Below are 14,393 nucleotides of genomic sequence, written 5' to 3' on the forward strand. Positions count from 1 at the left end.
AAGAGGAATGCTGGAAGCACGTCACTGAGATTAACTCCTGGAAAGTTATCATTTGTAGACACAATCCCCAAGGACCCAGAGACTCTTATCTATAAACAATTTATGGAAAACAAATACATTGTGCTCTTGGATTCATGAAAAAGTATCTTTGTACAGAATGTATTTGTTTTAACCTTTTTGACCTTTTTCAATAATAATAATGGATACTAATATAGATGCCATTGCGCATGACTGAATATCTAAATCACTAGCACCGCCTCATCTATGCCTTATTAGCATTTGTTACCACCCTATATTTTATCTGTCTATAAAATGTGATTACCATAATAAAACTGGGGCCATTTCTCCAGGCTTATAATCATGATACATTGTCTTATCTGTGTCAGTGACGTATAAGTAACGAGCTGGTCCAACTCTAGATATAATTTAAAAACCATCCTTTACCTGGGTTTTCGGCTTCTCTCCATAGAGAGATGTCAACATGTAAATTTAGACTTATCACTCCCCAATCCCGCAGCAGCATCAGAGTAGCCTGTCTAAACTAAGAGGCCACTCAGCCAATAACTGTCTGCAACAGACCTAGCCATTGATTGGCTGGGAGGCCTGTAAGCTCTGATGGCGTGCTCTGAACCTGCAGTGCACGGGACCCGGGAGGAAGTTTGCAGAGCGCAAGAGGAGACCGGGAACTTTGATAGGTAATTTAAAAACTGTTAAGGCAAAGGCTGCACGGACATCGCTAACAATGTCCGTGCAGCCCTGGCTAAACGATTATTGGGCCTTGTAACAGGCCCAGCAATTGAGCGCCAATCTAGCACATTGGCACTTGTTTACAATACTGATCGGCCACCATCGGCCTGTGTAATAGCACCCGAACTCTGTTTATCCATTTGCTTTGACATCTTGGGGCCTTGAGAACCAATTATCAGTTTTCCAAAGAGTTATGGACTCAACATACAATAGTTTCAACATACAACGGTCCTCCCAGAACCAATTAATATAGTATGTTGATGGACCACTGTATCTCCATAATATGGAATTTGACGGAGCATAAGACAAATATTTTCTGTCAGATTTGTACACACATTAAGACTACTTTTAAAATTTTGAAGCTCCCTTAAACACAACAGACAAATATGTTATTGAAAATCTCAACAGCATGTCACCATAAATGTTCAACACACTTCAAATAGGCATAATTTGCCAGGTGTAAATAAAATATTAAACACCAAACAATCATCACTTACCCTTTCACTGTATTTTTTTCACTGACGTCTCTAAAGATAAAGAAAACAACCATAATCAGAGTCAGCAATAACACAAAAACTAACATAAAAAAGTTAGAGGTTCAATATACTTACCAAATTACTATATTAGCCAATACAGCATAAACAAAAGGCATTCGCTGTCACATATAAAACCGTTGACTGGTGTAAATAAGTGGGTAACTGCCTAAGCCTTAATGATACCTCAGTGAAACTAAGCTAAACCAAAAAACAAACACTGAGTAATATAGCCATAATTTTTATTTACACATGATAAAAATACATAATAGAAAGAATGAATTAACACTATAAAAACAGGGTTTCAATCCTGGAGAGATATCACATATTACATAAGCATATAAGAGCAGTTCATACAAACGAACACTGGGACCAGGTAAAAAAGTCCAAAGTGCATAGTAATCCATATTAGGGTAAAAACTATATTCACTGTAAAAAAAAACCTTACCACCCCAAATATGAACCACACAATGTTACCAATGTCAAAAGATCAGCTTGGTCTCCAGGACACCACCACCCCGACATGCAATTCGTGTCCTTCGCCTGGGAGTCAAATCAAATCATTACCAAATCACTAAAAGATGGGCGGTCCAGAGCAGTATCTCATGAATATTGCTTACTATAGAGTGCAATGTTTGCTCTACAGCATGCAATATTATATGTGATATGCAGAGGAACTATGGCATCATGCCAGAAAAGTGCCCAAATCAGGGAACCTGAGTGAGAATTATAGTTGTAGCGTTAGAATTTAAACTATGAACGTTGCAGGTAAATGCAGAAAACGATAAAACGACCAATGAGAAATCGTTCATCGTTCCTTTGGTCCTGACATTAAAATCATTGTTGAATGTTAGTTGTAATTCCTCATTCGTTCGCTACTTTTACACTTAGGGCCCTATTGCATGGCGCAATAATCAGCCGAATCAGGCCAATTCGGCCGATTATCGCTCCTTGTAATAAAAAGAACGCTCAGCTGATAAAAACGATCGCCGGCTGATAATTTCTTTAGGCCCGGACCTAAAACCATTAGGCGTGCATTGCTACGTGTAATAGCAATGCGCAGCCCACAGCTGATGATTCAAGTATAAAATAATAAAGTATTTACTTACTTTCCACATTCCCTGTTGTCCTCGGGCCTTTTTCAGTCTTTGCAGCTGCAGCTCTGCCTTCTTTTACTCTCAGACAATCACTGGCCAAGACAGAACTGTGGCCAGTAATTGGCTGAGCAGCCTGTCAGGGCAGAGACCGGAACAGAAGGCAGAACTGCAGCTGCAGAGACCGCGGAAGGCCAGAAAATACCAGAGGAATGAGGTAAGGTAAGAAAATACTAACGACTACTTTGCAGAGCTGCCTGTCTACCTAAGCACTCCCCCTTCTACCCCACCACTTCCATAGAGTAGCTTGGTTGTAACATGATCTCTTTGCTAGATCGCATTACCTGAAACAAGGAGAGGAAGATACTTGATAACAGCCGAAGGAAGCATTCTTTTCTAATAACATATAATTAAGTGTTTCTTATACTCGCTTTACTATTGATCTACGAAAAAAATTTTTTCCCTATTAAATGTTCTGCTTGAATGATATATTTGTAATGTAAAAAGTTAAAAAAAAACAAAAAACATTTACACACATTTTTTAACCCCTTAAGGACAGAGCCTGAAATGGCCTTAATGACAGAGACAAATTTTATGAATATGACCAGTGTCACTTTATTCATTAATAACTTCGGGATGCTTTTACCTATCCGGCTGATTCTGAGATTGTTTTCTCGTGACATATTGTACTTTACATTTCTGGTAAATTGGAGTCGATACTCATAACGAATCTTTATGAAAAAAACCCAAATAATGTGAAAAAATGCATTTTTCCAACTTTGAAACTTTTTTGCTTATACAGAAAGTGGTTATACCACATAAATTATATATTAAATAGCATTAGCAACATGTCTACTTTATGTTGGCGGCATTTATTAAACTATCTTTCATTTTTTCTAGACAATAGGAAGCTTAAAACATTAGCAGCAAATTTTCAAATTTTCTGTAAAATTTCAAAATCAGATATTTTTAGGGACCTGTTCAGGTTTAGGCTGGGTTCACACTATGTATATTTGAGGCTGTATTTGTGAGGCTGTATAGCAACCAAAACCAGGAGTGGATTGAAAACACAGAAAGGCTATGTTCACATAATGTTGTAATTGAGTGGATGGCCGTCATTTAATGGCAAATTTTTGCTGTTATTTTAAAACAACGGCTGTTATATTGAAATAATGGCAGTTATTTACCGTTATATGACGGCCATCCACTCAATTTCAACATTGTGTGAACAGATCCTTTCTGTGTTTTCAATCCACTCCTGGTTTTGGTTGCTATGAGGACCTGACTTGAGGACCAAATACTGCCTGAAGTATACAGTGTGTGAACCCAGCCTTAAGCTGGGTTCACACACTGTATATTTCAGGCAGTATTTGGTCCTCATGTCAGGTCCTCATAGCAACCAAAACCAGGAGTGGATTGAAAACACAGAAAGGATCTGTTCACACAATGGTGAAATTGAGTGGATGGCCGTCATATAACGGTAAATAACTGCCATTATTTCAATATAACAGCCGTTGTTTTAAAATAACAGCAAAAATTTGCCATTAAATGACGGCCATCCACTCAATTACAACATTATGTGAACATAGCCTTTCTGTGTTTTCAATCCACTCCTGGTTTTGGTTGCTATACAGCCTCACAAATACAGCCTCAAATATACATAGTGTGAACCCAGCTATAAAGTGTATTTGAGGGGCCTGTATGTTAGAAAGCCCCACAAAGCACCCCATTTCAGAAACTGCACCCCCCACACTCTGCAAAAGCATATCCAGAAAGTGTTTTAACCCTTTAGGGGAGTCACAGAAATAAAAGCCAAGTGTGTAAGAAATTTGAAAATTTTAATTTTCTGTGCAGAGATTTTATTGTAATCCAATATTTTTCATAATTATAAACCTATTACCAGAGAAATTCACCCCAATATTGATTGCCCCGTTTCTGCAGTTTATAGAAATACCCCATATGTGGCCCTATTGCGTTATTTGACGCAACCACAAGCCTCAGATATAAGGGAGCGCCTAGTGAATTTCAATGCCTCCGTTATATTTGGTCATTTTTGACTGTACCACTTCAGGTTGGCAGAGGCTCTGGGGTGCCAAAACCTAAAAAACACCCCTAAAGGGACACCATTTAGAAAACTACACCCCTCAAGGAATGTAACAAGGGGTGCGGAGAGCATTTGGACCCCACAGGTGCTTCACAGATTTTCCGAACAATATGACGTGAAAAAAGAAAAAAATATTTTTTACACTAAAACGTTGTTCTAGCCTTCAATTTTTCATTTTCTTAAAGGGATAAGAGGAAAAAAAAGACACAAAATGTGTAGCGAATTTTCTCCCGAGTACGGAAATACCCCACATGTGGCGATAAAGTGCCAAGGGGGCGCAGGACGAGCCTCCAAAGGGAAGGAGCGCCAATTGGCTTTTGGAAGCTGAATTTCACTGGAAAGGATTTCAAGGGCCATGTCGCATTTACAGAGGCCCTATGCTACCAGGACAATGGTAAACCGCCACAAGTGACCCCATTTTGGAAACTACACCGCTCAAGGAATCTAACAAGGGGTGCAGTGAGCATATGGACCCCACTGGTGACGGGCACAAATGTGGAACAATGTGACGTGAAAGGGAAAATTTTATTTTTTTCACTTTCATGGCACAAATGTGCCCATCATCAAGGGGTCCATATCCTCACTGCACCCCTTGTTAGATTCCTTGAGGGGTGTAGTTTCCAGAATGGGGTCACTTGTGGGGGGTTTCCAGTGTCTTGGCAGCACGAGGGCTCTGTAAATGCGACATGGCCCTTGAAATCCATTCCAGTGAAATCCAGCTTCCAAAATCCAAATGGCGCTCCTTCCCTTCGGAGGCTTGCCCTGCGCCCACATGGCGCTTTATGTCCACATGTGGGGTATTTACGGACTCGGGGGAAATTGCTCTACACATTGTGTGTTTTTTTTTCTCTTTTAACCCCTTGTGAAAATGAAAAATTCAAGGCTAAACCAACATTATAGTGTAAAAAAATTTAATATTTTATTTTCACGCCACATTGTTCCACATTTGTGCCAGTCAACGTGAAAGTGAAAAATTTCCATTTTTCATTTTCACAGCACAAATGTGCCAGTCATGAAGCGGTCCATATGCTCTCTGCACCCCTTTTTAGATTTCTTGAGGGGTGCAGTTTACAGAATGGGGTCACTTTTGGGGGGCCTCCACTGTCTTGGCAACACAGGGCCTTTGTAAATGCGACATGGCATTCACCATCCATTCTAGCCAAATGGCGCTCCTTCCCTTCGGAGGCTTACCCTGCACCCGCCTGGCGCTTTATGTTCACATGTGGGGTATTTTCATACTTGGGGGACGTTGCGCTACACATTTAGTGTTTTTTTTATCTTTTAACCCCTTGTGAAAAAGAAAAAATAAAGACTAGATGAATGATTTAGTGTAATTTTTTTTTTTTTTTTTTACACTAAATGTTGGTCTAGCCTTAATTTTTTTCATTTCCACAAGGGGTTAAAAGTGAAAATAAATGCAAAACGTGTAGGGTAATTTCCCCAAAATGTGGATATAATGTGCCATATGGGCACAGGGCAAGCTACCAGAGGGACAGAGCACCATTTAGAGGCTGGAATGGAGGATGGAGGCCATGTCACATTTACAAAGCTCCTGTGCTGCCAGGACAGTAGAAACCCCCCACAAGTGACCCCATTTTGGAAACTACACCCCATAAGGAATCTAACAAGGGGTGCAGTGAGCATATGGACCCCACTGGTGACGGGCACATATGTAGAACATGTGCTGTGAAGATGAAAAATACCATTTTTTTCATTTTCACGTCCCAAATGTGGCCGTCACCAGGGGGCCATATCCCCGATGCCCCCTTGTTAGATTCCTTACAGGGTGTAGTTTCCAGAATGGGGTCATTTGTGGGGGGTTTGTACTGTCCTGGCCGCACAGAGGCTTTCTAATTGCATCATGGCACGCCTCTAATGGGAATGAGGGCCATGCCTATTTAGTTGGGGAAAAGGGACAATTTTAATTAATTTGGGGGTATTAGGCCAATTATTAGTTTATAAGGTTGAAAATGACAGGTGTCCATCAAATTCAACCTGTGTTGATCCAGAGGAAGGCAAAAAACCCTCGTGAGGCAGACGACAGTAGCCTCATCACAGGGGAAAAATTCCTTCCCGACTCCATATTGGCAATCAGACTAATCCCTGGACCAACGTGACCCCTTGAAATAGGAATAAGGGACAGAATTTAGAAAATTTAGAACTCCAATGACGTGTGGTACGTCTTGAAGCAATCCTTTATGCAGAGGCCGGGGTGATCAGGACAGGTGTCACACTGGTAAGTGGTGTCCTTCCTGATCCCCCTTTTACGGCACATTCTGCATTTCTTTTGGGATCTCCACTTTTTTCCAGTGTGGGGGACTTCACCTGGAAAATGTTGTCCCTGTACGATACGGGGTCCTTCATATCCAGAAGCGCTGGGGCCCGCTCCGTGGCTGCCGAATATCAGGGCTTTGATCACTGCTTCCTGGAAATCAAGGAATTTCCCGGGGTGGCCGGCATATCGGTACAGCACAAAAGCGTTGTACATCGCTGTCTGTACCACATATACGGCCACCTTTTTATACCACGTTCTGGTTTTTCTCGTGGCGTTATATGGTTTCAGGACTTGATCTGAGAGATCAACTCCTCCCATATACTGATTGTACTCTAGAACACAATCAGGTTTGTTCACCACGTTTGTGGTACCACGTACAGTAACAGGGGTGGTGCTATTCCTGTGAATTGTGGTCAAAATAAGGACATCGCGTTTGTCCTTATATTTGACCAACAACATATTGTCACAGGCATAGGCCCTGCTCTCCCCCCTTGGCATTACTTGTCTAACAGGGTGACTTGGTAGACCTCTTTGATTTTTTTGGATCGTGTCGCAAGCTACAGTAGCTCGGGCAGCGAGTGACCGAAACAGGGGGATGCTGGTATAAAAGTTATCAACGTACAGGTGATAACCTTTATCCAGCAGTGGGAAGATCAGTTCCCAAACGATCTTCCCACTAACTCCTAGGATGGGGGGGCATTCTGGGGGCTGGATTTGGGTGTCCCTACCCTCATATACTCTAAATCTGTAAGTGTACCCTGAGGTACTCTCACAGAGTTTGTATAGTTTCACGCCATACCGTGATCTTTTGTTAGGAAGGTACTGGCGGCAATGGAGTCTTCCTTTGAAGCTCAGGAGGGACTCAGCTACTGAGATGTATTTCTCTAGGATATACATCTCAGTAAATTTGGCTGAGAAGTGCTCTATGACCGGCCGTACTTTGTACAGTCGGTCATACGAGGGATCATCTCGTGGGGGGCACCTTGCATTGTCATTGTAATGCAAGAATTTTAGGAGGGCTTCGAATCGAAACCGGCCCTTGGCCATACTATAAAGTGGGGTACTATAAATAATATCCCCACTCCAGTATTGCCGAATTGTCAGGTTTTTTTTACTAGGCCCATGTGCAGCAGGAGCCCCCAAAATTTTGTCATTTCGGCTGCATCAGTAGGGGTCCACGCCATGGGCCTAGCAAAAGAAGAGGAGGGGTTCTGGGCTATAAATTGGTGCGCGTACAGGTTTGTTTGCGCCACCATCAAATTGATAAGGTCACCAGAGAAATAGAGCTTGAAAAAGTCTATTTCTCTGAGACCTGTGGGGTTAACCTGGATTCCCGCCGTTGCCGTAAAGCCAGGAATCCAGGGCTGATAATTTTGAGGGTCTGGGGTCCAGATGGGGTCACCTATCTGGGGGGCGGGGGGCAGGATGAGGTCACCTTTCTGGGGGGCAGGGGGCGGTATGGGATGACGTGTCTGGGGGGCGGGGGGTGGGTTGGGATGACGTGTCTGGGGAGCAGGGGACGGGATGGGGTCACCTGTCTGGGGAGCAGGGGGCGGGACGGGATGACGTGTCTGGCGGGCAGCCCGAGGCGTCCTCCTTGGACGCTTAGGTCGATAGTCATCATCACTGGATGATGATGATGATGATAATGATGATGAGGATGAATGGAGGAAAGAAGGATCCCCCCATTCATCCTCACTGGCTGTTTCGGTGTCGGAGGCAATAAGCGCGTATGCCTCCTCCACCGAAAACACTCTCAGGGACATTATTCGGGGATTATTGTATGTAAATGTGATGTAGTGTAGTGGTGTAGTGTAAAACTTTATTTCAAGTAGTGTAATGTGTAATGTGGGGTAGTGTAGTGTAATGTAGTGTTTTATACGTGTTTTTCACAGTAAGGGGGGGGAAACCTACGCCAAAAAAGGAGTTGCTGATAAATGCCGCACTTATGTGCGGTACTTATCAGCAGACAGTGGCGGTAGGATATAGAAAAAAAAGGGGGGGGGGGGGGGGGGGGGAGGGGGGGGAAAAAAAACCCTACGCCAAAAAAGAGGAGTTGCTGATCAGCGGCGCACTTACGTGCGATGCTGATCAGCACTCAGCGGTGGAAGGGCGCAAAAAAAAAAAATAAATAAATTGGGAAAAAAAAAAAAAAAAAAAACACCCTCTTTACTCCAAAGCCACTGATTAGTGTATTATATACACTAGTCAGCCACTAGGGGGCAGTACAAGTACCTGGACGAAGATATCCGAAGAAAAACGACGAAAGCCGACGAGAGCCGAGCGAAACCGACAGGAGCCGAGCAGAGCTGAGCGGAGACGACGGAGAATCACATGGACGCCGCGGGACCGCAGATCTTCCGTCCGGACGCCGGGATCCGGTGAGTATGGTGCCTGCACACCACACACACTTTCTCTGCACCTCTTGGCTAACTAGCTGAGGGGTGTAGAGAAAAGTAATAATATTTATTTTTACTTTGATCGCCGCTATTGGCCGGCCGGGCTTGGCCGGCCAATAGCGGCGATCTGGGGGGTGGCACCATGGCCCCCTCCAGTATACACAGTAATGGTGATTGGTGCTGTCTCGTACAGCACCAATCACCATTAAATTCCGGGGCCCCGGGTCACCGATGACCCGGGAACCGGAAAATTGCTGTCGTTGGCTGATTTGAATAAATCAGCCAATTACAGCGATCGTCTGCTGACAAGCTACGATGGTCTGCTGTGTATTACAGCAGCCATCGTTACCGGATCGCCGTGTGTTTACACACAGCGATCCGGTAAACATCGGGCGTATGTGTTTGCCCGTTTGCGTTAAGTACCAGGCTGCGGGGGCGTACACATACGCCCGATGTCGTTAAGGGGTTAAAGGCACAAATCAACTAAAAATGCCATACTTATAAAATAAGCACAGTTAAGAAAAAATAAGTATAGTTTGTCATGAGTTTTATATTTCTGGCCCATGACAAAAAAAAAGTTATATTTTCCCTTAAAATGTTGTGTGTGATACAAGACTTATACAGGTGTGAAAATATGGTCTAAAGCAGTGTTTCTCAACCTTTTCAAACCAAGTACCCCCATTTGATGAGATGTTCTAGCAGAGTACCCCCAAGGATGCGATCAATTAGAAATGGTGCCTTAATAAAGCCGAGATCACACTGCAGCCATGGGCTCTGTATGAAGTCTCTGTCAGTAATGGATTCCCAGATCAGATGCCCCCATAACAATGTGATCGACCCGGTAATAATGCTCAAGTAATGAAAAATAACCCCCCCCCCCCAAAGTCAGTAATAATGTCCCCTTCCCCAATAATAAATCCCCCTTCCCTAGTAATAATGCAACCTGTAGCCAATAATAAGAGCCCCTGTGGCCAGTAATAATGCCCACCCTGTAGCTAGATGAATTGCCTCCTGTAACCTGATATGCCCCTTTAGACAGAAAGGCCCCAGTTGCCAGGTATGACCCCAATAGCTAGTTATAACTCTTGCAGCATCATATGCCCCTTGCAGTTAGCTGTGACCCCTTCAGCCACATATGACACATACAACCGAGCATGCGTACTGCAGCCAGATATGTTCCTAGCCAGGTATGCTCCCTGCAGCCACATATCCCCCCCTTTCTGCTAGGTATGCCCCATGCAGCTGGATATGCCTCTAGCCAGGTATGCCCCCTGCAGCTGGATTTGCCCTTAGCCAGGTATGCCCCCTGCAGCTGGATATGCCTATAGCCAGGTATGCACCCTGCAGCTGGATTTGCCCTTAGACAGGTATGCCCCCTGCTGCTGGATTTGCCCTTAGCCAGGTATGCCCCCTGCAGCTGGATTTGCCCCTAGCCAGGTATGCCCCATGCAGCTGGATTTGCACTTTGCCAGGTATGCAAGCTGAATATGCAGCTGAATATGCTTTTTGCAGAAAGTTATGACCCATGGAGCTGGATATGCCCCCCCCCTCGTAGCTAGATATATGTCCCCTTGTAGCCATATACCCACCCCCCTTGTAGCTAGATACATGTCCCTTTGCAGCCGTATACCTCCCCCCTTGCAGACATCTATCCCCCCCCCCCCTTATAGCCAGATACATGCTCTCACGCACTCAACAGTTCCCTTCACAGCTCAGATTGGTCTTCTTTCCATGATACCAGGGTCCGTTTCTTCTGTAAAAAAAAAAAAAACTGTGTATTTCGCCATTTCCTGACTGCCGCCCGAACAGTCCTACCCCACCATTGGAAATCCCCTGCCCCTCCTACGCTACTGGAATGGGTTTCGGAGGTTAGCCACATTATGCATATGGAGGAAATGGTAGCAGAAGAAGCAGGTCGCAATAAGGTATTTGCGCACATCTGTACACCTTGGTTACAGTTCCGTGACAGTCCTGAACTGGCAAATTGGCTTGCCGCTCCTTAAACTGTTCTATCCCTGTGACCTGCCTTCGGCTATACACATACCGCATGATGGGATGTAGAGTTCATCCATTCCTTACCTTCCATTCCCCCCCCTCACCCCCAATTTATTTATTTATTTTTTGTTAACGCTTTTTCCCTATGACCTCTACCCCTGCTTTCCCCCTCTTTCTTTGGATCTTCTTGTCCTTTTCTACTACACTACTTTACTACTTTCATTCCTATTACTCTGTTCTTCTGGACATACAATTGTCAGTATTGCGGGTGACGCGTAGAGCAACTAAGACTTGATTTGGAGTAATAGTTCTTATTGTTATAGTGCTTGAAAAGCACTATATTGTAATCCGTATTCTTCTTCTTCCAGCCATTTTTCTGCACGTAATACAGCCTGAACCGCTTTGCGCACAGACTCCGTTCAAACTGCGTTTTGAAGCCCACGGCGGTGTGAGGTGTGCTGTTTTTCGTTTCGATCGGATTTGTCATTTTTAAGAAATTTACATTTAAAGACCCCTAATTTCCCATAGAAAATAATGGCTCATTGGAAATAATGGCCACACTCTAACCGCTAACAGACAATCACAGCACATATGCAAATAGCTGAAATATAGCAGGCAATAGGAACTCTAAGTTCTTGTCAGGCAATGTATCACAACATTCACACAGTCACTTGTCCACTATTTGCCAATAGAAGATGTCATATATGAAAGGTCCTTAACGATTTTGTCTCACTGACATGAGTAAGATTGTCATGGTAACCGAGCAATGATCTTTACCATTATAAGGGACGGTACCCAAGCCGCTCTTAAAGGGACAGTACCCAAGTCGCTCTTAAAGAGATGGTACCCAAGCCGCTTTAAAAGGGACGGTACCCAAGCCGCTCTTAAAGGGATGGTACCCAAGTCTCTGTGTAAGGGGAATTACATAAGTCGCTCTTACAGGCACAGTATCCAAGCCGCTCTTAAAGGACGGTACACAATCCGCTGGTAAAGGGACGGTACCCAATCCGCTCTTAAAGGGACGGTACCGAAGTCGCTCTAAATGGGTCTCTTTAAGAGCAACCCGGGTCCCTTTAAGAGCGACCTGGGTCCCTTTAAGAGCGACCCGGGTCCCTTTAAGAGCAAAATGGGTCCCTTTAAGAGCAAAATGGGTCCCTTTAAGTGCGAAATGAGTACCTTTAAGAGCGACCTAGGTCCCTTTAAGAGCGAAATGGGTCCCTTTAAGAGCAATCCGAGTCCCTTTCAGAGCGACCCGGGTCCCTTTAAGAGCAAAATGGGTTCCTTTAAGTGCAAAATGAGTTCCTGTAAGAGCGACCTGGGTCCCTTTAAGAGCAAAATGGGTCCCTTTAAGTGCGAAATGAGTACCTTTAAGAGCGACCTGGGTCCCTTTAAGAGCGACATGTGTCCCTTTAAGCGCGACATGGGTCCCTTTAAGAGCGAAATGGGTCCCTGTAAGAGCAACCTGGGTCCCTTTAAGAGCAACCTGGGTCCCTTTAAGAGCGAAATTGGTCCCTTTCAGAGCGACCTGGGTCCCTTTAACCCCTCAGTGACCGCCGTGCTGCCTTTTCACGGTGGCCACTAATGGGCTTTATTCCGATGCGTACGCCTTTTAACGGCGTACGCATTGGAACGAACTGCCGCCCGGCGGCGGTAGTACGGGGGATCAGCTGTCAGTATGACAGCTGACCCCCTTCTGTAACTGCCCGGAGCGGAGGATTCTCCGCTGCGGGCAGTTTAACCCGTTAAATGCCGCTGTCAAAGCTTGACATCGGCATCTAACGGGTTCCGGTGTGTACCTGACGGCTCTGTGGGTCCACTTATAAGATCAGAGGTCCCGCGGCGCTGTCCGGTCCCCCGACGTCTCCATAGTAACTCCGGGGGCCTAATGAAGGCCCCCGGGCTTACCATGGATAAGCCATCCTGCTGACAGGGGTGGCTGTGCTACTGCCTGTCAGCAGGATGGTCACATGATACAATACACTGTACTGCAGAAGCAGTACAGTGTATTGTAAAAGGTGATCTAAGTCTTAAAAAAAGTAAAAGTGTAAAAAAGTAAAAAAAAGTGCAACAAACACAATCCCCCCTCCCCCATAATAAAAATGCATTACATTCCCCATACACTATAAAACATTACATAAAAGTGATCAAAAACACAAATCATATACATATTTGGTATCGCTACGTCCGTAACGACCCAATCTATAAAACGATATCAATAATTATATCACACGACACACGCTGTAAAAAAATAAATAAAAAAACAATACCAGAATAGCTGTATTGTATCTATCTGCTTTAGAAAATACGTCATAAAAGAGATCAAAAAGTCATATTGTTGGAGATCAACATGAGCGATGTTAAGGATTTCTATATGCAATAATTGGATGAGACCTTATTTCAAGAAGAGGTCACATAATGGACAAATTTTGATGAGTCATTGACAGTTGGGATGCCATTACAGAGGACAATAGGTCATTCATCAGGCTCATGCAAAATCACCTGGATGCCTATTAACATCTGACCACCACAATAGACAAAGTGAGACGTACATGTGAGATTGACCAGGTGCAGATTATCAACACAATGGACAACTGGATAACTAACAGGAGTGTGCAAGATCACATCTAAGTGACCAATGCGGGACCAGCTTGGGTGCCTCTGAAGTGGGCCATAAACTCAGCCCCTGCTGGGCATTTCAGGATACTCAAGGGGTGTGATGTCCTCTTATCTACATTCCTTATCCTGTGTAGAGGACAATTGGAGTGGCCAACTAGAATGCACCCTGGGTTAACTGAAACTGCCTCAGGCCCAGTAGACTGCATGGAATATTCAGAAGTGCAAGGGCGCCACCCGCAGGAGGTTGAAGAGCATCGCTGCAAACCAATGAAATGACCCCTATCATGTTACAAACAAACTTGATTGGATGGACTGCTGTAAGGAAGGCTGGACGTTACCTGAGTTAGGGGTGGAATTGGGAGTGTCTGTGGGTGTGAATGTGACAGCATTTCATATATATACAGGACCATATAGGCAAGGATATAGATGTAGGTGTTAGGGTATTAGTCATATATGATTGTTATATGTTATTTGTTTATTGCATGTATAGTTTAGGTAGAGGACATCGAAGGAAGATTTGCCTGTTATTCTGTCATTCTTTTTCTTTTCCTTTGTTAACCTTCATTTTATTTGTATTAAACTTATCATTTCCATGAAGCCTTGACGCCTGGTCCATAGGAATAGTGATAG

At 44.1% G+C, this 14,393-nt stretch overlaps 1 protein-coding gene across 3 annotated transcripts in view; it reads right to left on the reverse strand.

Annotated features, from left to right (window-relative positions):
• STAT1 (signal transducer and activator of transcription 1) overlaps positions 1-14,393 on the reverse strand; it is a 997,040-nt gene that overhangs the window by 650,406 nt on the left and 332,241 nt on the right. For all 3 annotated transcript variants that reach the window (XM_069983571.1, XM_069983569.1, XM_069983570.1), the window contains exon 12: positions 1,245-1,274. In XM_069983571.1, the coding sequence (XP_069839672.1) occupies positions 1,245-1,274 (30 nt within the window). The remainder of the gene's footprint in view (positions 1-1,244; positions 1,275-14,393) is intronic.

The sequence above is a fragment of the Dendropsophus ebraccatus genome, chromosome 9, assembly GCF_027789765.1.
Source record: "Dendropsophus ebraccatus isolate aDenEbr1 chromosome 9, aDenEbr1.pat, whole genome shotgun sequence".
Classification (NCBI taxonomy): Eukaryota; Metazoa; Chordata; class Amphibia; order Anura; family Hylidae; genus Dendropsophus; species Dendropsophus ebraccatus.